Below are 25,041 nucleotides of genomic sequence, written 5' to 3'. Positions count from 1 at the left end.
ACAATTGCTCACAATGCATATCTGGGCAACCAGGTTGGCTTCCACCCATTAGAGTGCTGCTGAATGGATAAGAATGGGATTTGAAGGTGTGGCAAGAGGTGACATTTTCCTGTTGTGTCAGCTCACAGAGCAGTACCTCAGAAACTCACACCAGTCCTCTCTCCTGTTTTCCTCATTGCATGAAAAAAGTTGGCTATTTGCTGACCTCAGGGTATTATGATGGGCTGAAATAAAAGACCTCAGACATTTTATACCAAGTATGGAACTATGTTTTACTTAGACGGGTTGTTCTTTGATAACAGAGGTGTCTTCTTTTTTATGTTTGAAAAGGTACTCATAAAACTCTGTGAGGGACATGAATCCAGCAACAACAATTTAGCAACAGTTTCAACACAGAGCAGATTCTAAGAGGCAACTTCTTTGCTCCAGTGACTAGGTGTCCGATATGGTACTTAATAAAAGAAAACTGCCAAAATGAATGACTGTATTTAGAGCACTGAGCAACGGTTGCCTACACTTGAATGTACATGGATTTCTCCAGAAAGGAGAAAGGGAGCAGTTACTTCCTTTCATGTGAAATGACCCCAAAATTGTGGGCAAATTTTCTCCAGAGTGATGTTGTTGTTTTTGTTATTGTGTGCAGTCAAGTCAATTTCAATTCATTGCGACCTTATAGGACACAGTAGAACTGTCCCACAGGGTATCATAGGCTATAATCTTTACGAAAGCAGATCACCACCTCTCTTCTCCTGGGGAGTGGTTGGTGGGTTCAAACCACTGAATTTTTGGTTCATAGCTGAGCACTTAACCCTGTGCCACCGGGAGGATAAAAGCATCTAAATAAGGCTTTTCTGTATTATACACTACCATTGACATCATGAAAAAAAGCTTTAATTTGTGCCCTTCTGTGGTTGGGTGGGACCCCTGGTGGTGCAGTGGTTATGAGCTCAGCTGCTAATCAAAAGGTCAGCAGTTGGAATCCACCAGCTGCTCCTTGGAAACTCTATGGGGCAGTTCTACTCTGTCTTGTAGGGCCACTATGAGTCTGAATTGACTTGACAACAACGGGTTTTACAGGTGATTGGGTGAGGTAGGGTATACTTCTTGCCTGGGTAAGAGTTTTCAGTCTAGGATTCACAACAGTGGTACAAAAGTGCAAGAAGGCACTACAGGGCACAAATGCAGGCAAAGCCAATAAGGATTTCAGAGTCTTGGGAAATTAGAGCTGAGAGAAACCCTGAAACACATTCATTACTACCCTCTTATCTTGGATAAGGGGAGAGAATCAGACAGGTTCCATGATATGTCTGACACACCGTAAGGCTCTGTAAGTGCTCCGTGAATGAGTGAATTAATGAATAACCTTGCTAAAAGACACTTTATAGGAAGTTGCAGAGTCAGTAGCAGAACCAAGTTCTTTTGACCTCCACCCCAGTGAACTTTGTGTATCAATAGGAGAGACACCATTTTAGCACAGATGGTGTTGGAGAACATAAATTGCCTTGGCCATTGACTCTATAATACAGTAAGATACCTGAGTAAAAGAAACAATAAGATAGGGTGAGAAGACCTTGGGAAATAAAATACCAAGGCCAAACATTAGCACTGTAATAATTTGAATTAAGATCTCCCAAGTCCCAGTCCAGACTCTGGAGGATGCATAATCAAGATGCTGAAAGAAAGGATTCCAACAGGTGGGTTTTGTTTCTTGTTTGGTTTGGTTTGGTTTTTAATCAGTGAGCAAGGACTAGATTAGAAGGTACTACTTGAGGACACACTGCAGGTAATTTGTTATTTTCTTTAGTTAAATGTTTAGAAAACTGTATATGATGTACCCCTAAAATAGTTTCCATAATTCCTTAGTTCTTATCATTGAGTCTTGAGTTGAAAGAATGAATTTAGTTTTGTTTTTGTCTTTGTTTTTGTTAATCAGTAACCAGTGACTTCTAGTAAAACTACAGTTCAGGTTCTATGATCTGAAAGCATTTATACATAAGAACGTTCACCGTGGCATTACATGAATAGCAACCTTATGAGTGAACTCTATGTCCAAAGATACAGAATTGGTTTAAATGTATTATGGTACATACATATGACTGAATATTACCCAGTCACAAAAACTGTAATAAAAATGTATTTAATGATGTAGCATAGTTTGTCAGTTGTGGTAATAGCTCCACTTGTGAATGACTCTGGGTCATCCGGATTATCCCTGGGAATGGGGATGGTGTTTCTAGTTACAAAATTAGTGACAGCTGTCTGCATGCTCCTTTTCTTTTTTCTTCAAATATTTCTCAGTAACATCTCACTTCTTCCCAATTCTGCCTATCAACTTTAGCAAAACAATCAGTGTTTGGGTTCATGTTTTCAAGCAACTAGTAGTTTTTAGAAGCCCTTGATTTAGTTTAGAAAAAAATTCAGCTAATCCTTTCACTGTAAAATTACTAACGATAAGATGTACAAAACAAAACAAAAAAAGGACAATTGTAAGTGCTGTTAGTCCTAAATTGAAAACTTTGTAAGTCGGGGACTACCTTTAAAAGGAGTCCCTGGGTGGCTCATATGGTTAAGCACTAAACTACTAACTTAAATGCTGGCAGTTCAAACCCACCCAGTAGGCATCTGGGGAGACCAGTTTGGCGATCTGCTTCTGAAGGGTCACAGCATTGAAAACCCTGTGGAGCAGTTCTACTCTGCACACATGGGATCATCATGAGCTGGAATTGACTAGAAGGCAAGTAACAACCACCACCATTCTATAACCAAGCTATATTGAGTTTAAAAAGCAAGATCCAAAATATTGTAACACTAGGATTGCATCTGTAAAAATACAGATCTAGAGATACACGTATGCATGGTTCTGTGTAGAAAATCTAGGACACTCCAGAAACTGTGATGGAGTTTACCTCTGGGTCATGGAGTGGGCCTAGGAGGATGGCAGTGGAGGAGGACACTTGAGCATTTAATTTTCTTCCCTTCTGGACTGTTCGAATTAAAAAATAAAAAAAAAGACACATATATCTTAATCGTACAATATAAAAAAATAATTACAAATGTTCAAGTATGAAGATGTAGACATAGTGCTTTTATGACACAGGAGAGACCAGAGGAGTCATGAGGCTTGCCTGCATTTTTATCCAGGGTGAGGGGAGGAAGCAGTCCCAGTGCCTAAGCTGCTTTATGGTTACATCCCATGAGTCACCCCTGTTCGGTGGGACTCTTCACAAATGCAAAGAGCTGAAAGGATGTTACACAGTGCTTATCTCTGGCTGATTGGTAATGAGATTATGAGTGATTTTTGTTTTCACCTTTATGCCTATCTAGTTGTCAAGTTTTGTATTGTAACCATTTATTGCTCTTATGGTTGGAAATAGTACAATAACTAATCTTTTAAAAATTCTGCTTCCAAGAGTAAGCTGAGCACAAAATGACAAATTAACACCATAACAAGGAGTATTTCTTATCTAGGGTAGCAAATTAATAATGTTGACCTAAATGATCTTTGAATTACTTTAATATGACTTCGTTTTTTAACTTTTATCCTGTTCACTTACTCTATTTTACATAGATCTGTTTTCCTTCAAGTTGCTCGAAAACTCTTCAGAAGGACACAAAGTGTAAATATCTAATAAATGCATAAACAGAGTCCCTTTTCTACTCTACGTTTTTACCAAATGAAGACTTGCCATAGGGTTTAAGGCAGTAGCCTAATTTATTTATCATGTTTGAGGAAGAGGTATGGATGGGGGTCCCTTTAGTACTGTCTGATAACCCACCTGTGAAAGTCACATACTGGAGTCTATTGTGCTGCAGACAGGAGGACCCTTTTCTGAGTCACCCAGAAGTTTGCTTTTTCTTTTGATGCTGTCCTAAATCCTCCCTTCCTACTTTAGCCGAGTGTAGTCTTTTGGGCATTGAGGACATCTAGATACCAGGGGCTTCACTGGCTTGAGAAAGCTGTGAAAATACAAGCCTCGGAAGTTTAGCAGAAAATCAAAGAAAAGTCACAGACCTCTGTATCTGTCCACCAGCTTTCTCACTAATATTTTCAAGGTGAAATTCGGTTTCCTAGCGGGAGCTGTCAGTACCCCCGTATCTTCATACGGGAATACTGTATGTGGGTACACTGGTCCATTTAATCTCTCTTAACTTCTCATGAATGTTCCCTGGGGTTGTTATACCTACTGGTGTTGTCAGTTTTCCAGGGATTGGTGTGACAATGACCTGGGCTTGAGTGTCTGTGATTGCTGAACATTAATTAAATCCCAGCAGTGCTCCGAGCTGAAGAGGCAGTCTAGAGGAGCCCCTAGACGGCAAATTCAGAGGACAGTTGATAGTTTCTTCTTCTTCTTTTTCATTTAACTATTCTAAGGAGATTTAAGGAGATAAATATTTATCCATCCCACCTTAGCTGTAGGAGCACTAGTGTCGCAGTAGTTAAGAGCTCGGCTGCTAACCAAAAGGTCAGCAGTTCAAGTCCACCTTGGAAACACTATGGGGCAATTTTACTCTGTCCTATAGGGTTGCTATGAGTCAAAATGAACTCGATGGCAACCGGTTTGGCTTTTGGTTGGAACTTAGCTGCACACTACACCCCAAGGTGAGCTTTTCCTCCCAGAATTTCAATAGCACTTTCTTCTCCTAGTCACACTTCGTAATGGCCATTTATTTTTTCACTATTAACTACGGAGGTGATCTCACACACTTCTCTGCTCCCCCTTAAAGGCTTAGCATACAACTTTGTACATAATAATTAATCAGAGAAAGCTAGAATTTTGGAGCCCAATGACTATTTAAAACATCAGAGTCCAGAACTAATAGCCAAAGTAACAAGGTAAATCTGCATTTTAGATAGTTGGCTCTCAAGAGATCCAACTTTCTCTTAAGTGATTTGGATTTTTGGTCAGATGTTATCATTTAGGAGTCCTTGGGTGGTGCAGTTAATGCACTTGGCTGCTAACTGAAAGACTGGAGGTTTGAGTCCACCCAGAGGTGTTTCGGGAGAAAGGAGGTCTACTTCCAAAAAAGCAGCCACTGAAAACACTATGGAGCTCAGTTCTACTCTAAAACACATGGGGTCATCACGAGTTGGAATCAACCAGGCAGCAAGTGGTTGTTGGGTTTTTTTGTTTTGTTTCTGGACGAGGATGGCTTTACTGATCAGAGAAGTCTACAAAATAAATATAATATTTTCCGGTCCTGGTTTTTGGTTTTTGGTCCAGATACTTCACTTCCCTAACTCATTAAGGCAGATTTAGTTCAAACACAACTGTGGAAGAAATACTGCAGGAGGGACATGTAGAGTTAAGAATGCTGTTCCACATTGAGGATTATTTTCCAAATATATTTTCTTTTTTCACAAATGTTCAAAAAAAAAAATTCTTTTGCTGTCTGCTTTCCTTTCTGAATACTCTCATTTAAAATTCTATCATGAAATGCATCTCTCTTAAAACTGAAAAAAATACTACTATATCCATACTTTTACATTTAATCTGCTTTTTACATATTTAAAAATCATTATTTTATCTTTGATTACAAAAGTAATACATGCTTATAATAAGAAAAATCAGAAACCTGTTAAGCTTTTTATATTCCTTGTGCAAAACAAAAACAAAAACAAAAACAAAAAAACACTGCTTTGGAATTGATTCTCACTCACAGCAACCCCAATAGGACAGAGTAGAACTACCCCCATATGGTTTCCAAAGTTATAAACTGCTTTTTTTTTTAATTGTATTTTAGGTGAAAGTTTACAGTGCAAATTAGTTTCTCATTCAAAAATTTATACATAAATTGCTTTGTGACACTGGTTGCGATCCCCATAATGTGTCTTCACTCTCCCTCTTTCCCTTTATGCCTCAAGTTCCCCATGTCCATGCCTCCAGTTTCCTGTCCCTTCTGCCTTCTGGTCTGCTTTTGTGCAGGTGTTGCCCATTTAGTCTCACATACTTGATTGAACTAAGTGGCACATTCCTCATGTGTATTACTTTTTGTTTTACAACCTGTTGCCATCAAGTTGATTCCGACCCACAGCAACCCAATAGGACAGGGTAGAACTGCCCCATAGGATTTCCAAGGAGCAGCTGATAGATTCAAACTGCTGACATTTTGGTTAACAGCTGAATTCTTAACCACTGTGCCACCAGGACTCCTGTCTGTTTTATATTGTTTTGTTGTTAAGTGTCATGGAGTCCATTCCCCCTCCTTGAGGCCCCATGTACAACAGAACAAAACGTTGCCCAGTTCTAAGTCACCCTCACAATCTTTGCCATGATTGAGCCCACTGTTGTAGCCACTGTGCCAATCCATTTCCTTGAGGATCTTCCTCATTTTTGCTGACCCTCGATTTTACCAAGCATGATGTCCTTCTCCAGGGACTGGTCCCTCCTGACAACATGTCCAAAGTATGTGAGACGAAGTCATGCTATCCTCACTTCTAAGGAGCATTCTGGCTGTACTTTTTTCAAGACAGATTTGTTCATTCTTTTGGCAGTCCATGATATTTCAATATTCTTTGCCAACGCCATAATTCAAAGGCATCAATCCTTCTTTGGTCTTCCTTATTTACCATCCAGCATTCAAATGCATATGAGGTGACTGAAAATATCATGGCTTGAGTCAGGCCCACCTTAGTCCTCAAAATGACATCCTCGCTTTTCAACATTCTAAAGAGATCTTTCGCAGCAGATGTGCCCAATGCAATACACTGTTTGATTTCTTGACTGCTGCTTCCACAGGTGTTGATTACGGATCCAAGAAATTTGAAATCATTGACACCTTCAATGTCTTCTCCTTTTATCGTGATATTGCTTACTGGTTCACTTGTGAGGATTTTTGTTTTCTTTTATATTGAGGTTTAATCCATACTGAAGGTGGTAGTCTCTGATCTTCATCAGTAAGTGTTTCAAGTCCACTTCATTTCTAGCAAGCAAGGTTATATCATTTGCATATCACAGGTTGTTAATAAGTCTTCCTCCAATCCTGATGCCATGTTCTTCTTCATATAATCTAGCTTCTCAGATTATTTGCTCAGCATACAGATTGAATAGATAAGGTGAAAGGATACAACCTTGACACACACCTTTCCTGACTTTAAAACACACAGTATCCCCTTGTTCTGTCTGAACAACTGCCTCTTGATCTACGTACAGGTTCCTCATGAGCATAATTAAGTGTTCTAAAATTCCCATTCTTTGCAATGTTATCCATAATTTGTTATGATCCACACAGCTGTATGCCTTTGCATAGTCAATAACACACAGGTAAACATTTTTCTGGTATTCTCTGCTTTCAACCAAGATCCATCTGACATCAGCAATAATATCCCTGGTTCCATGTCCTCTTCTAAATCTGGCTTGAATTTCTGACAGTTCTCTGTCGATGCATTGCTGCAATAGCTTTTGAATGATCTTCAGCAAAACTTTACTTGTGTGTGATATTAATGATATCATTCGATAATTTCCCATTCTGTTGAATCACCTTTCTTTGGAATGGGCACAAATATGGATCTCTTCCAGCTGGTTGGCCAAGAGTCTAGCTTCCAAATTTTTTGATATTGATGAGTGAGTACCTACAGCACTGCATTTGTTTGTTGAAACATATCAATTGGTATTCAGTCAATTCCTGGAAGCTTGTTTTTTGCCATTCCTTTCAGTGCAGCTTGGACTTCTTCCTTCAGTACTGTCTGTTCTTGATCATATGCTACCCCCCTGAAATGGTTGAACATGGACCAAATATTTTTGGTACAGTAACTCTGTGTATTTCTTTCATCTTCTTTTGTTGCTTTCTGCATCATTCAATATTTTCCCCATAGAATTCTTCAATATTGGAACTCGAGGCTTGAATTTTTTCTTTCAGCTCTTTCTTCAGTTCCTGCAGCTTGAGAAATGCCAAGGAGGGTGTTCTTCCCTTTTAGGTTTCTAACTCCAGCTCTTTGCACATTTCATTACTTTACTTTGTCTTCTCGAGCCACACTCAAGTCTTCTTCACCTCTTTTACTTCATCATTTCATCCATTCACTTTAGCTACTCTATGTTCAAGAGCAAGTTCAGAGTCTTCTCTGACATCCATTTGGTCTTTTCTTTCTTTCCAGTCTTTCTAACGGTCTTTTGCTTTCATGTATGATGTCCTTGATGTCATTCCACAACTTGTCTGGTCTTCGATCATTAGTGCTCAATGCCTCAAATCCATTCTTGAGATGGTCTCTAAATACAGGTGGGATATGCTCAAGGTGGAAACCCTGGTGGTGCAGTAGTTAACAGCTATGGCTGCTTACCAAAAGGTTGGCAGTTCAAATCTATCAGGGGCTCCTTGGAAACAGTATGGGGCGGTTCTACTCTGTTCTATAGAGTCGTTATGAGTTGGAATCAACTCGACAGCAATGGGTTTGGTTTTTGGTTTATACTCAAAGTTGTATTTTGGCTGTCATGAATATGCTGTAATATTCTTCAGCTTTAACTTGAACTTGCATATGAGTAATTGATGGTCTGTCCTGCAGTTGGCCCCTACCCTTGTTCTGACATATGATATTGAGCTTTTTCGTCATCTCATTCCACAAATGTAGTTGATTCGATTCTTGTGTATTCCATCTGATGGAGTCCACATGTATAGTCATTGTTTATGTTGTTGAAAAAGGTATTTGCAGTTAAAAATCATTGGTCTTGCAAGATTCTATCATGTGATCTCTAGTGTCATTTCTATCACCAAGGTCATATTTTCCAAATACAGATCCTTCTTCTTTGTTCCAACTTTTGCATTCCAATCACCAGTAATTATCAATGCATCTTGTTTTATAGGCCTGTCTAACCTTTGGCTGCAAGATGGACTTCAGGAGAGGCTTCAGTTCTGAATTAGCAGAGTGTATGGAGGTCAGTCTCAGGGTTTCCTCCAGTCTCTGCCAGACCAGTAAGTCAGGTCTTTTTGGGGGAATTTGAATATCGTTCTACATTTTTCTCCTGCTCTGTCTGGGACCCTGTATTGTGATCCCTGCCAGAGCAGTGGGTGGTGGTAGCCAAGCACCTATTTCTTCTGGGCTTAGGCTGGTGAAGGCTGTGGTTTATGTGGTCCATTAGTCCTTTGGACTGATATTTTCCTTGAATCTTTGGTTGTCTTCATTCTCCTTTCCTCCAAAGGTAATGGGACCAATAGACGTATTTTAGATGGCTGCTTAAAAGCTTTTAAGACTCCAGATGCTACTCACCGAAGTAGGATGTAGAACATTTTCTTTATGAACTATGTTATGTCAATTGACCTAGACGTCCCCTGAGACCATGTTCCCTAGGGCTCAGCTCCAGTAACTTGGTCTGGTCCCTCAAGGTGTTTGGATGTGTCTAGGAATCTTCTGTGACTTTGCCTTGTGCTCACTTTCCCTATATTGTGTGTCTTTCCTTTCACCAAAGTTAACATTTGTCTACTATCTAGCTAATGACTTCCCTTCCCCATCCCTCACCTCCCTCGTAACCATCAAAGAGGTTTTTTTTTTTTTTTCCCCTGTGTGTAAACCTTCTCTTGAGTTTTTATAATAGTGGTCTCATACAATACTTGTCCTTTTGTGACTGATTTATTTTACTCAGCATAATGCCCTCTAGATTGATCCAAGTTGTGAGATGTTTCACTGATTCATCATTGTTCTTTATCGCTGGGTAGTATTCCATTGTGTGTATATACCATAGTTTGTTTATCCATTCATCTGTTGATGGGCACTTAGGTTGTTTCCACCTTTTTGCTATTGTGAATAATGCTGCAGTGAATGTGGGTGTGCATATGTCTATTCGTGTGGTGGCTCTTATTTCTCTAGGATATATTCCTAGGAGTGGGGTTGTTGGATCATAGGGTATTTTTATTTCTAGTTTCTTAAGGAGATGGCATAACTTTGTCCACAATGGTTGTACCACCTCACATTCCCACCAGCAGTGCATAACGGTTCCAATCTCCCTATAACCTCTCCAACATTTGTTGTAAATTTTTTTTTTAATTTGTGCCAGTAATGTTGGGGTGAGATGGTATCTCATTGTAGTTCTGATTTGAATTTCTCTAATGGCTAATGATCATGAGTATTTCTTCACGTGCCTGTTAGCCACTTGAATGTCTTCTTTGGTGAAGTGTCTGTTCATATACTTTGCCCATTTTTTAATTGGATTATTTGTCTTTTTGTTATTGAGGTGTTGAAGTATTCTATAGATTTTAGAGTTTAAGCCCTTGTCAGATATGTTGTAGCCAAAAATTTCTTCCCAGTCTGTAGGTTCTCTTCTTCCTCTTTTGGTGAAGTCTTATGATGAGCATAAGTGTTTAATTTTAAGGAGCTCCCAGTTACCTCATTTATCTTTTGGTGTTTGTTCATTGTTAGTTTTGGCTTGTATTGAATTTATGCCATGTTTTAGGGCCCCTAACATTGTCATTATATTTTCTTCCATGATTTTTATTGTTTTAGGTTTTATATTTAGGTCTTTGACCCATTTTAAGTTAATTTTTCTATACACTGTGAGGTATAAATCCTCTTCATTTTTTTACAGATGGACATCCAATTTTGCCAGCACCATTTGTTGAAAACACTCTCTTTTCCCCATTTAATGAATTTTGGTCCTCTGTCAAAGATCAGCTGACCATTGATGCATGGATTTACATCTGGGTTCTCAATTCTGTTCCATTGGTCTCTGCATCTGTTGTTGGACTGTCTTTTTTAACCACCATTTAACCTCTCATACCTCAGTTTCTTCACTGGGAAAATTAGGTTGAAAATAATACCACCTGTTAACATTTATATAAAGAGAAAATGAGATAATTTATATGAAATCATGGACTTTTTCAGCAAATACTGTGCAGGGCACATGCTGGGATGTTGGGATATAAATGTTGGGGGAAAAAGGCACAGTTTGCTGTCTTCTTTAAGCTATGGTCTGTAAAAGGAGACAAACATTTACCAAATAATCATACATACATGCAATTAAAAACAGTGAGAAGTGTTCTAGAGAAAAGGATAGTGGCATGGATTGAATTATGTCCCCCCAAAAGTGTGTGTGTATCAACTTGGTTAGGCCATGATTCCCAGTATTCTGTATTTTGTGATTGTAATTTTATGTTAAAGAGGATTAGGGTGGGATCCTAACATGCTTACCAGGTCACATCCCTGATCCAATGTAAAGAGAGTTTCCCTGGGGTGGGGCCTGCACCACCTTTTATCTCTCAAGAGATAAAAGGAAAGGGAAGCAGAGAGTTGGGGACCTCATACCACCATGAATGCAGCACCGGGAGCAGAGTGCATCCTTTGGACCTGGGGTCCCTGCACCTGAGATATTCCTCCAGCAGGGGAAGATTGAGGACAAGGACTTTCCCCCAGAGCTAACAGAGAGACAAAGCCTTCCCTAGGAGCTGATGCCCTGAATTTGGCTTTTTAGCCTACTTTACTGTGAGGAAATAAATTTCTCTTCGTTAAAGCCATTCACTTGTGGTATTTCTGTTATAGCAGCACTAGACGACTAAGACAGAATTTGGTACCAAGAGAGGGGTGCTGGTCTAACAGATACATAAAATATGGAAGTAGCTTCGAAACTGTAAATGGGTAGAAGACTCAGAAGAAGTGAGGAGAACTCAACACTGGAGAAGGTGCAGATGGTGAGAAATAGCAGCAGAGAACTGGCAGCAGCAGCAGGGAACTGGCAGCAGCAGAACCAGGAAACCAGCACCAGACAGCACTGGAGCTGATCCATGGAGCAAAAAAGCTGAGTGCCTGTGCGCAAGAGGCTTCCTGGTGGGGTGGGGTGCCTGCAGGCACTTATCAGTAGAGCTACAAAGCTTTGGAACACTTGCTTCAGCAGGGCAGATGCAGGCGTGAGGCCCAAGGAGCCAAGAGGCCAAGAAATCAGAAAGCAGAAGCTGAAGAGACAAGGAACACAAGAAGTCAAGCTGCCTCAGTCTCAAAAGGTTTCGCCAGGACCTCTAGGGTTTCAAAGGGTGGAGTCATGGCCTCTGGTGTTTCTAAGGGTGGAGTTGCCACTCAGATGGTTGAGAAGAATGGTGCACCTAAAGCCGAGGGAGCAGAGTTGCTGTCCCAGTAGGCCTGGGAGGCAGGGCTGAAGCCCAGGGCTGAGGGACTCCACTCAGAATCTGAAGAGTGTGGCCAATACCTAGAGTCTGGAGGGCAGGGCTATTATGTAAATGGTTTCAGAGAACAGAGGATTATTTGCACAGCCTTGAGAGCTAATTTAATGTGTTCTGCTGACTTGCTTGGTGCCTGTTATCCCTTCTTTTCCTCCAGTTTCTCCCATTTGTAATGGAAATGTCTAGCTTGTGTCTGTTCTGCCATTGTACCTTTGGAAGCAGATAACTTGTATTCTAGATTTCACAGATGAAGAGGAATTTTTGGATTTTGGACTTGGAGTTAAGACTTCTGCTATGATATGAGGGGACAAATATGTTTTGCATGTTGCAAGAATGTGATTTTGGGGGGGCCAAAGATTCCCGGTATTCTGTGGTTGTCCTCCATTTTGCGATTGTAATCTTAGGTTAAACAGGATTGGGGTGGGATTGTAACACCCTTACCAGGTCACATCCCTAATCCAATGTAAAGGGAGTTTCCCTGGGGTGTGGCCTGCACCATCTTTTAACTCTAAAGAGATAAAAGGAAAGGGAAGTAAGCAGAGAGTTGGAGACCTCATACCACCATGAAAGCAGCACCGGGAGCACAGCACATCCTTTGGAGCTGGGGTCCCTGCACCTGAGAAGCTCCTCAACCAGGGGAAGACTGAGGACAAGGACCTTCCTCTAGAGCCCACAGAGAGACAAAGACTTCGCCTGGAGCTGACACCGTGAATTTGGACTTTTAGCCTACTTTATTGTGAAGAAATAAATTTCTCTTTGTTAAATCCATCCATTTGTGGTATTTCCATTATAGCATACCAGATAACTAAGACAGATAATATGCCATGAGAGCATAAAACTGGGGGTCAAGAGGGGGCTTAACTTATCTTGCAGAGGATCAGGAAAGGTGCCCTTGAGCATGTTGTGAACAGTGAAGTAGAAATCTACCAGAGAATCTACCAGAGAGGCTAAAGGATCTATTGCTAATAATACGCCAAAACACGAGACCACTAGATGATTCGTGCCTCCTTACAGAAGCGCATAATGCCACTTATGAAGTATGCTTGCAAAATATTGAACACAAATGATATGGTTACTAATCTCTAGATCTAGCTATCAATGTATAGGAAACAAAGAAGCACGAGAACATGTTAACATTATCTTTGGGATGTAATCAGCAACATTTAGAATGTGAAAAACTATGAGACAAATGACCTAGATTCTTTAAAAAAAAAAAAAAAAAAAGGCAAAACATCACAAGGAAAGAAAAAATAGGGAAGAGAAACCTTGTATAGATTAAGGGGCTTAACAGATATATTGTGTGTGATGAAGCTATGGTGGTTAGGTTTATATAAGAATCTTCATCTTTCAGCGATATGATACAGAGATTACAGAGGTAGCCAGAGAGGCTATGAGTTGTCATTTGCTGAAGTTGTGTGAAGCATTCACAGGGTTCATTGCAAAGCTTCTCTTTTTATTTTGGGTTTGATATTTTACATAATATTTTCTAAAGCATACAGTACAGTTATGAAAACAGTATATATGAAAGGATAACACAAAAATGTCAATTGAACTATGTAGATAATGAGGTTATTGGAATGTGAAGAGAGGACTTTCAAAGAGGGTGTTTGTGAAGAAGCATGTCTCAGGAGATGTGAAGAATGGGAGGCCCCCAGAGTAAATGGAGAGAAAGGGAAGCACATTCCAAGTAGTAGGAACAGTATGAGCAAAGATGTGAGGCTCATCGTATTCTATTTCTGAATGCAACCTGGCTCTCTAGCTATATTTTAAGTCTGTTTTGGTTTGGGCAGTTTTATTTACCTCTTCCTATTCAAGGTATTCAAGTTAAGGCAGGGAACAGAGGGTCCCCCAAATATGCAAACAAAGTAACAAGAAATGGGCCAGGGTGCAGAAACAAAGCCATTCCCCAGACCAATGGGGCAGTGTATCAGAAAATAGCCTGCAAACTTCTTTAAAGTTGGCTTTCAGAAGCAGCTGGAGAAAACCAGCCCCAGGGACATACGCAGAACATCCACCTATGACCCCTGTGTGACCTTCCACGAGGGGCAGTGAGGGGCTGCAGTAGCAGCCAGGGAATTGAACCCACGGAGCGAGAGACTGAGCAGGTGTGACACCCCATAATAAGTACTGTTACAAATCCCAGAGGCCTCTGGGACAGGAGCCATCTTGGAAAGCTGCTGTATGTGCACTGTAGTTAACATATCCCTGCCTGTGCCTATGAATAAACGTGAATCTTTTCCCACCCAAGAACTTTTAAAAACCCAGGCCCGTCTTTTGTTCTGTGAGATGGGGGCATGCATTGCTTAGGCCCTCCTCGTCTCCACTTGCAAGCCTCTTCAATAAAGCTTTGCTCGTATGGAAAATTCTGCGTGCCTTACCTGTTCATTCTTGACCAGTGAGAGGCAAGAAAGTGAGTAGGACAAAGCCAATTGCAGTCAGGTCGACTTTAATTCATGGAGACTAGGCAGTCAATAAATTAGATTTTTTTTTTAAGGTGTGGGAGATGAGACTGGAGACGCAAAAGGGATGGTTAGAGACAGTAGAGGACAGATGAATATCACATGATGTCACAGAGCACAAAGGAAGGAGGATATAAAGACAAGGGTGCCAGTGCCATGAGAGGGCATGGAAAATGAGAATTGAGAAGAGGCCACTGACTGGTTATTAGAAGGCTGAAGGGTACCTTCAGTAGTGTAGTTATAGAAGAGTAGGAAGGCAACACTACGCTGAAGGCCAATAAGTACAGCCAATTAGCAGACACAGACCACTTGATAGAGTTTAGTAGTTAATGAGAATACAGAAGGCAGCAGCTCAAGAAGAGGAATTTCTCAGAGTAGTGCAAGGTTTAAAGCAGAGAAGAAATCCCTCAAAGGTAAAAATGCTGGAGGAAAATGCCCTACTCCAGGTTGGCAACCTCCTGAAGACAAACAATCTCACTACTGGTGTATGTATGTGCAAACAGTTCTCAGTCTAGGGCACAATCTGCGTCTTCATGCACCTTTTTCCCCAATTTATGTACGTGGAGATAGCATTAGTACCAGTTACATATTCTGCCCTCTAATTATAACTTTATATTCCTTCCATTTAAAAACTGCCAAAATGGCTATATGGACAAAGAGAGAGACAGGGAGAACCGCTAGCTTTATAGCTGCAAAGTAGCAGTATGTAGGAAAAAAAAAAAAAAAAGAAGTCAAAACAACTTCAATTAGGTGTTCACTTATGGAAAAGAGAGAGTGGTAATGCTAATGTAAATCTCGGTCAATACTAGAAGCGACTGCATCATTTTCTTATGTGTGTTTTCAAAAAAGAAGTCGTATTTTATAAGAACCTCATTTGATATTTAAAACCCTTTCATTGCCATTAGTATAATGGTATATTAGCCACTTTTTATGCCTCTGGACCTCACAGGTAGTATGCTATTCCAGTTCTAAAGCCTTTAGCCTCAAGGTGGGTCCCTTTTGAAACGTGAGAAGCTCAGCAGACTGGAGTTGGAGCCTCATTGTTGTGTACCTTGAGCATCTATTAGGTGATGCTTTCTGGATGTGGTAGTTTTGTAAACTTTTGCCCTTTTTTCCTTTATTTCTGTGAGATAAGGATTGCAATCATAATTATGGCTTTCCTGCATGACAGTTAGGGAGCCCTGATGGGTCAGTTTTGGTTTTTCTGTGTCATATTTGGAAAACCAGAGGTTCCCTATGTAACTTAAAGGAAAAAAAAAAAAACATTGCCATACTAGTAGATTCCAACTCATAGTGACCCTAACTGAAAAGCACCCACAATAAATTATATATCTAGTTCCCACTGGTATACTGTCATGTCACAGATTGGTGGCACCAAAGTGCCACTAGCCTCACTGGTGGATTGTATTACCAGATCATATTTCTCAAAATCCATATTACCAACTAAAAATTTAAACACACTCAATCAGTAGGCACACGTTCCAATACCGAAAACACATGACATCGAAATGTTTTTTAGAAAAATAAGAATTTGGCAAGGAAGGGGTTAACGGTCTTTCAGAAAGGCTGTTAGAAATACATAGACCAGAGCCTTTTATATACTGCAGAGGAGTAGGGTTCAGTAAAAACTCTGTCTCTGTGGGATGATCATAACATGGTGACAGCTCACATAAAAATGCTGAGAACCAGTCTTTGGATGTCTCAATTCTACACTATACCCTCATTGCATTATGAATGACACCAGCTTCAAATTGGGTACTTCTAGGGACATGACAAACAACCAGGAGTATGTGAAGCAGCCATGCATCTGACGATCAGGAGTGGTGAGATGTGGAACAAGATGACAGAACGTGCCTAATCTAGAAGTGTCCATATTGAGCTTTACCGAGCACTATGCAGCCAGCACGTCTGTGGGCCGGATTTGGCCTGTGATCCACATTTCCCACCCTTTTCTACCGTATTCATCAACAGAGTCATTAAATGGCGATCTTTCAGGGAAAAGGATTTAAAAGAAGCAAGAACTACACATTGACAGTCCCTTAATCCCTTAGGAGAGGTTCAGCTGCTCACTTCAGATCCACTTCTTGAATTCACATTTGGTAGGAATATTGTCCTGCCACCTGTCTGCCAGTTTGTCACACTGTGGTGGCTTCTGTGTTGCTGTGATGTGGAGGCTATGTCACCAGGATTTCACTTACCAGCAGGGTCGCCCGTGGTGGACGGGTTTCAGTGGAGCTTCCAAACTAAGACAGATTAAGAAGAAAGGCCTGGTGACCTCCTTCCAGGAATTAGCCAGTGGAAACCCTACTGCTCACAGAGTACTGTCTGAGCCTTTGACTCGCTTACTCTGGGCTAATCATCAGAGGGACTCAGCACTGAAGCAGGACGTCATGTTTATGTTACTCTGGGCTAATCATCGGAGGGACTCAGCACTGAAGAAGGACGTCATGTTTATGAAGAAGCGGAGGGCCACGTAGGGCGAGGGTGACATGAGCCGACACAATAACCACAACAACGCATTTGCAAATGCCCACACCTATGCAGGACTGGGCAGCTTTCCTTCTGCTGTACAGGAGATAGCAGTGAGCTGGAACCCCCTCATGGCGACAACAGCAACACGAATATCAGCAGCTTCTCTTTTACCAAAACTGAGAGAAAAATGAGATTCTGGACGAGTCCCTGTGTCACAGCACTCCTCGTCTCTGCCCTAATAGTCCAAGAGACTGCACAGCATGAGCAGAACACAGGAGAGGTCACAGACAGAGGACTGAAACTAGCAAAAACTGAAACTAGCGGGCTGGCCGTGAGCAGGTTCCCGGAAAACACACACAGCACACACCAGAGGGAAGTAAGGCATTTACCATCTCCTGCGCTGGGGGGCTCCTTGGGATCTCTCAGAGCAAAAGGCCACTTCTGCAGGGCTGCGGGGGCCGAGTCGGGCCTCAGTGCTCTCAAACGTGCCTGCAGAAGGTACATCACCCCCAGGTCCTCCTCCTCAGGGGGTGCCTCGTCGTAGTGGCCGTTAGGGTGGGCAGAGTCTCTGCCCAGGCCTGGCGCCGCAGGCCTCTGGGCAGCGTAGGCGCTGAGGGCGGCCATCAGGTTCTGTGTGTTCAGGTCGCTGTCCACCTTAGGACTGAGCTCGTCTGGCTGGAGTGGGCCCAGGGTCCGCAGTGGCAGATCCTCAGGGTAACCGGCCCGAGACATGGGAGGATAGGTCAGGGCAGAACTACTTCCTTTGGACATTTGAGCCACGTAAGTCAAGACGCTCTCAGGGAAGGCACCATCACTCTGGAGGGGGCAGAAACACAAATGCAGGACAAAAGTTGAATCTCTAGACCCAACTGAGCTGCACTACAATGGTGTTCAGTGTCAAGTTCCAAGGCCCGCAACAGCATGAGACATCTCTGAGATGCACACCCAAAACAGGCACTACGATTTTCATTCCATTGATTGGCCAAGTTCTGTATTTCATAGTATTTCCATTGTTTTTTTTTTTAAATAGCAGCTTTAATGAGATATAATTCACATACCATAGAATTTACACTTTTAAAATGTACAGTCAGAGGGTTTTACTATAGTCACAGAGTCCTGCAACCATCACCACTACCTAATTCCAAAACATTTTCACCGACCCAAAAAGAAACCCTGTAATTACCCGGTTCCTCTCTCCCCTCAGCATCTGGCAACCACTGATCTACTGTCTCCATTGCTTTGCCTAGACCTTTCACATAAATGGAATCATACAATATGTGGCCTTTTGTACCTAGCTTATTTCAAGTAGCATAATGTTCTCTTGGTTCACCCATGTTTTAGCATGTGTCAGGACTTCATTCCTATTTACAGCCGAAGAAAATTCTCTATGAATATGCCACATTTTGTTTATTCACTAGTCTGTCCGCGGACATTTGTGTTGTTTTTATCTTTTAACTATTATGAATAATGCCGCTATGAACATTGGTGTACAAGTTTACATACAGACATGGACATGTGTTTTTGGTTCTTTTGCATATACTCCAAGGAGTAGAATTGCTAGATCATATGATAATTCTACACTTAATTTTTTGAGGAACTTCCAAACTGTTTTCCACCAGCTACACCATTTTACATTCCCATCAGCAATGTACAAGGATTCCAGCATTCCACAACTTTGCCAACACTCGTTATCATCTTTCTTTTTTATTACAGCTCTTCTAATAGATAAGAAGTGGTATCTCATTGTGGTTTTGATTTTCATTTCCCTGATGGGTAATAATGTTGAGCATCTTTTCATGTGTTTACTGGCTACTTGTATGTTTTCTTTGGAGACGTGTCAATTTAAATCTTTTGCTGCACTGCTGTTCACTGTAACCCCAAAAGGCAGCTTTCCCCATAACTGAATTTCTCCTCCAACAACCTTCAATAGAGGCTCTGAGGGCTTTACAGGGAGGCCTTTTTTTACTCCTGCTCCTTTACTGATGATTTAACATTTTATATGCTGTTCATTCAACAGCACTGCTCTGCAGTTGCAAGGGTCTCGTGTTTACTATCCCATGCCCTGACCAACATGTCTTTCAGTGAGCCTCCACCCTATTTTCCCCACACTCATTAATAAATTTCCCAAGGAGGACCTGATCTGTCCACTTTGTTTCTATATCACAACCTGCCACTAGACAAACAAGGCCCAGTTGTCCTTACCCCTAGAATAACCATAGACCTGTTAACAATCTTAATGTTCTACCTCTGACTACAGCAACACCAAAACATTATGGGGAAGCTTTTTTCCCCTAACTTTTAGACTCTCAAAAAGTTAACTCTGTCCTGGAAGCATACTCGGGGCTCCCTAAATGGTGTGGTGTGGGTCCATAAGCCTACATTTTTTAAATCTTGCCCATTCATATTTTCTTCTTACACCTCCCCTTGGAGTACATGATCAATTTTAAGTCAATGGTAGCATATGACCTGGGATCTGGTTATGGTGTGCAGCCATAACTGAATTTAAAACAAGTGGTTCAGACCCTCAAGTCTTGTTATTTTCGAAAATATTTGTTTGGGGATAGATTTCAGTGTAACAAGCTGGAATTCAGGAAATCTTGCTTGGTATGAGCTCTCATTTCAGCTCTTATATATGAACTTGGGCCAATCCCTTGACTCGTTGCGACTCCAGTTTTCTCCGTCTCAGAAAGAGACTGGAGATTATCTCTAAGATTTTTAAAAATTTCTCAATGATGTGACTTTACCTGCCAACCCAGTTGTTTAATTTTGTCCAAGTAGTAGACAAAATTAAAGAAAAGCTAAGATCAATTGCTTTCTTTTAGAAAAAGAGAAAGTAAGATTCATTAGCAGGAGAAGGAGAAAGACTCAGAGAAAGAGAGAGAGGAATACAAAATGCTACCAGAGCAAACAGCCCCTGGAGCAATTTCCCACAAATTGGGTGTAAGTGTCAGTCCTAGCACAGTCTCAACTCCCTTTCAGAAGGGCCGTCACTGAATACCTGGTCAGGTCACAATGCTCGGGGCTGGGGATCCTGCATCCAAACACCTCATTAACGTGCCTGCAAGCGTCTCTCCATTCTTTACTAGGGATGCAGTCTAACCTGGACCATCCACTCAAAGGGCCTTGAATTACAGTCCAGTTGGAGAGCTCCAGTAAGAAGACACACCAGGCTTTACACCACACATTACAAAATTATGGCAGAATGTAATCCGTGCAGTAGACTGAGATAAACAATCTATTTTGGGCATGTTGATGCTATGAACCAAATTAAGGTAAAAAAGAAAAAAGAATATTTCAGTAGGTAGCACAAACAACAGAGACCGTGAAGCAACAGAAAACCTCAGTTTTCACAAGTCGCAGGGGCCCTCCGTAAGCCACTGCAAACACTACAGAGTCATCGGAAGCTTGCTACAGCCTCTAGGTGAGGGTGTCCCCCTCATAACAAGGAGGACCTAGGAGTTGGGAAAATGAGCAGTGCTGAAAAGGCACCCTCATGGTGGGCTCCTTTTTTGTGTCTTCAGTTCTCCAAGGAGAGAGTAAGTAGAGTATAATGGACCCTGGAGCGAGGCTACCGAGGTTTGAACCCCACCTCTGAAGCTCGCAGCTGCGTGGCCTCTGCTTTGGCAAGTTATTGAACCTCTGAGCCACTGTGAAATGGGGATAATAATAATAGTGCCTAGTAGAGAAGTGTTAGTGGCTGCCACTGCTGCCGCTGCTGCGACCGTTGTTGTTGTTAGGTGCCAGCGAGTCAGTTCCGACTCACAGAGACCCCGTGTACAGCAGAAGGAAACACCGCTGGGCCCTGGCCATCCTCACAATCGTTGTTATGCTTGAGCCCATGGCTGCAGCCACTGTGTCAATCCATCTTGTGAAGGGTCTTCCACTTTTTCACTGACCCTCCACCTTACCAGCATGATGCCCTTCTCCAGAGACTGGACCCTTCTAATAACATGTCCAAAGTACGTGAGACATAGTCTTGCCATCCTAGCTTCTAAGGAGCATTCTGGCTGTACTTCTTTCCACACGTCCCACAAGTGTTTGCTGGATGAAAACAAGGGGAAAGAAGTCTAGTTCGGGAGGGTGGTCCAATCACTCTCAGCACAACTCTGTGTGACCTGTGTGACCTTGGACAAAGCCATCTAATCTCCCAAGCTTCATTTTCACCAGCCGCAAGGCTGAGAAAATAATTCCTCTTAAAGCAGTTGTAAGGATTAGGGTGAGTACAGGTAGTGCTTAGCTCTGCACATGATACAGAGATATTTGACAAGTGGTAGTTGGAGCCCTGGTGGCACTGCTAACCAAAACTTTGGCAGTTCGAATTCACCAGCTGCTTCTTGGAAACTCTATGGGGCAGTTCTACTCTGTCGGAAGGGTAGCTATGAGTCGGAATCAACTCAGTTAGTTACTATCATCTTCACCATCATCGCTGTCGTCACCATCACTATCATTGCAGCAGCTACCACTGTTGTGTGGCACACGCTGGGCTGCATTTTACAGAGGAGGAATGACTCAACAGCTTGCAGAAGGTCATGGGAGTTAAGTAAGGATGTTAATACTGTAACTGAAAGCATTCTATTAGAGAGGTTCAGGAAACGGATAAGAGTTTGGAAGGAAGTTTTGTACAGCTTGGAGAGATCATAACAGCTTTCTGAAGCCTATTTTGGCAGCCCTTCAGGCCACATGTGCACACACCCTGCATCGGACCCCCTGCCAGTCAAACAGTGAGAGTCATAGAAGCGGCTCCCTTTGCTCCCAGATTCACCAGGGCCTGGAACTAGAGTGAAAAGTGGGCATCCTTCCTTTGACAAGCTTGCCTCACATGGAAACCCACCCACCCAGGCCCAGGTCACATAATTATGCATGCAGACTGGTGGAAAGGCCTGGAGCTTCTCTGATTCCCACACACCAGTAAACACTGAGCAGATAAGACTTTTGTCACTGCACTAGTCACTCATGCTCAACAGACATTAGGAAACCCAGGTTGGCCCATCATTTGACCACATAACAAACATTTTCTCCCATTTGTCTCAGTCCGAAGGCGGCACTGACAAGCACACTTGATGGAGATGAGTTTGCTGCTCGCATGACAATGCATGTGGCAGCAGGACGGACTTCCGCTTCCTAATGAGTGAGCACCAGCAATGCCACTGGATGAGGGAAGGTGTGGGGGCTCAGAGGGGAGCCTCAGGAACCTCAACTTCCAGCTTATTAAGGCAGAGTTGGCGTTACTTTACCATGCTGGCTGTGCTCAGGCGGCTTATTTAGTGTTGCCCCACCCTCTCTCTCTCTGTCCCTCTCCTTGCCTCTCTCTGCCTCAACATGGTGGAAGGTTGTCAGTGCTTAATAGTGTTCACACTGCAAGTGGCCCACCCATGTGAGGGGGGACAAAGACTGGGGGTGTGGGGCACAGGGTGTTGCCAGAATGAAGAGATTTCTTACGGATTCAGTGAAGCAGAGAATCCTCATGCTGGCGTACACTGTGCTATATTCGTGGCAGAGATACTGAGCTTTCAGTTAGAAAAATCAGTCCTCAAACACTTTTTACAGAGTACATGAAATCTATGAGGCTAAAATGTGTCAAGTTCTAGCTGCAAATACAAGGAATTTTGGAAACAGTTGATGGTAATACGAGGTGTAGATGTTGAATTACGGATATCGTCAAGTGATACCGCATTATGCTAGGCTGGAATTTCTTTAAAGAGACAGATGACAACACCAAGCAGATATGGCTGCTTCTTGTCTCCATTCTAATCTCTACACCCCCCTTCCTTTTCCTCTATCTTCACTTCTTCCTGCTCTCTTTCTGGTCTGCCCTTTGGCCTTTCCAGCAGCTCTGTCATACAGCCTCATTCTCAACAAATGAAAACTAAATGAAATGGGTTGAAGTGGAACATTTCAATACATTTTCTCTGGACCTGGAATAAGCACAAGGCAGGGAGTTAGAGATCAATCTACCATCGTAACCCACTGGAGGGTAGCAGCAGTAATAATCGCAATAATGGCAAATATTTACTGAGCACTACTGCCAGGAAGAAAGGCCTAGCCATCTACTTCCAAAAATCAGCCAAAGAAAACCCTATGGGCTCCAACAGTCCTGAACTGGCCGTAGGGATGGTGCAGGACCGTTGTGTGTGGAGTCGCCATGAGTCAAGGGCCTCGAAGGCAGCTAATGACAACAACTGCCAGGGTCAGTTCTTATGCCTTGTTTCGATTCATTTTAATTCTTTCACCAACCCTACAATGTAGACATTGCTATCCCCATTTTACAGATAAGGAAGTAAGTTCAACCAGCCAGTAGGTGGGAGAGCTGGACTCCAGCCCTGGTTGCCTGGCTCTGGGCTGTGCTCTCAGCCCTGCAAAGACAGAAGCAGGCTCATCCTGTGGTCTGTCTGATAGAAAATGACAAGGCTTGTGTTCAGCTGAGTTTGGAGAATGGAATTGGTATCTCTAGTTTTTGACTAAAAAAATAAACATGAGAAAGTTGGACAGAATTCCAGGGTTCTGATATCAGCTCTACACCCTTTAACTGTTTGCAATTAAACATTTCACTTCCTCACTCTCAGCCTCAGTTCCCTATCTGCACCATGAGAAGACTGAACTAAACGTCTCTAATCAAAAAACCAAACCAAACTAGTTGCCGTCAAGTTGATTCCAACTCATAGTGACCCCATGTGTGTACAGTAGAACTGTTCCATAAGGTTTTCAGGGTTGTGACCTTTCAGAAGCAGATTGCCAGGCTCTTCTTCTGAGACACCTCTGGGTAGATTTAAACTACCAACCGTTCTGTTTTTAATCGAGCATTTAACTGCACTACCGGGGACTCCAAACATCTCTAGGGATGTTCTTATCCTAATGTAATATAAGTCTACAGATAGCGCAATCAAACATTAGGTAATGAGGCCTCTGCTTTATTGTTCCTATTCACCTCGCCTGCTCTGAAGAATCCAATGGGAGAAGTCAAAACAACAATCTGGAGGTCAGAGAATACCAAAGCAGCTTCTTGCACATGGGGACATGAGAAGTTAAAGATGAAGGGAGAAAAAGAGAATGTCTTCTGCCCACGCAGAACACAAAATTAAAGAAAAACGTAACAAAGCTATGGCTTCCCACAATGCTTTTCTCCTCCTTAACTGTATGTGTACATAACAGCCTCTTCTACTAGAAAGCCAACTACTAGGAGCAAGTCCTGTGCTGTGTTCATCTCTGTACTGGCAGTGGTTACCACAGTGCCTGGTAGGTAGCAGAAACTCAAGCCCCGCTCAGTGAGAACCTAGCGTGTAAAAAGCACAGTAGGGACGGGAACAGAAATTGTGTCTGGGATAGAGTATTAGCTTATCTTATTGCAAGTAGACTCACTATTTTATCCCTAGCACCTAGTCTGTCACATCCTAAGTACTCAATCTGGTGAATGAATGAATGAACAAATGTATAATGAGGTAGGTTGGTTAGCACATTATTACTGTTGTTGTTAGCTGTGGTTGAATCAGCCCCCAATTCATGCTGACCCTATGCACAATGGTACAAAACACTGCCTAGTCCTGGACCATCCCCATTACTGGTTGTGAATGGGACTTTTGTGATCCACAGGGTTTTCACTGGCTGGTTTTTAGACATAGATTGCCAGGCCTTTCTTCCTAGTCCATCTTAGTCTGGAAGCTCCACTGAAACATGTTTAGCATCATAGCAACATGCAAGTCGCTACTGACGGATGGTGGCTGAGGGATAGACTGGGAATCGAACCCTTGCCTATCGTGTGGCAGGTGAGAATTCTACCACTGAGCCGCCATTGCCTGCCCCCGTGCTGTCTTTACTCCTTTATCCCCATTCACCTCCCTTGCACATTGCACACTGAGCCACCCAGGACTGTTGTATGTTATTGAGTGCAGTTCTGAGCTTGTTAGAACCTTAAACGTTCTGAAAATGGAGTCAGCTGCTTCTGCAGGTAGGACTTGATCACTTTAAGTGTTCGATAGAGGGAAAGTCTGGATGATCACAAGGCAGAGAAATTACGGAT

At 42.3% G+C, this 25,041-nt stretch overlaps 1 protein-coding gene across 4 annotated transcripts in view; it reads right to left on the bottom strand.

The window, feature by feature from the left end:
* Positions 1 to 25,041, bottom strand: part of PTPRN2 (protein tyrosine phosphatase receptor type N2) — a 1,957,978-nt gene that overhangs the window by 1,138,301 nt on the left and 794,636 nt on the right. For all 4 annotated transcript variants that reach the window (XM_049861881.1, XM_049861880.1, XM_049861883.1 and 1 more), the window contains one exon: positions 17,417 to 17,843. In XM_049861881.1, coding sequence (XP_049717838.1) covers positions 17,417 to 17,843 — 427 coding nt within the window. The remainder of the gene's footprint in view (positions 1 to 17,416; positions 17,844 to 25,041) is intronic.

Source organism: Elephas maximus, chromosome 20 (assembly GCF_024166365.1).
Source record: "Elephas maximus indicus isolate mEleMax1 chromosome 20, mEleMax1 primary haplotype, whole genome shotgun sequence".
Lineage (NCBI taxonomy): Eukaryota > Metazoa > Chordata > Mammalia > Proboscidea > Elephantidae > Elephas > Elephas maximus.
Note: the sequence above shows the minus strand (reverse complement) of the source record. Positions and strands in the feature narration are given on the sequence as shown.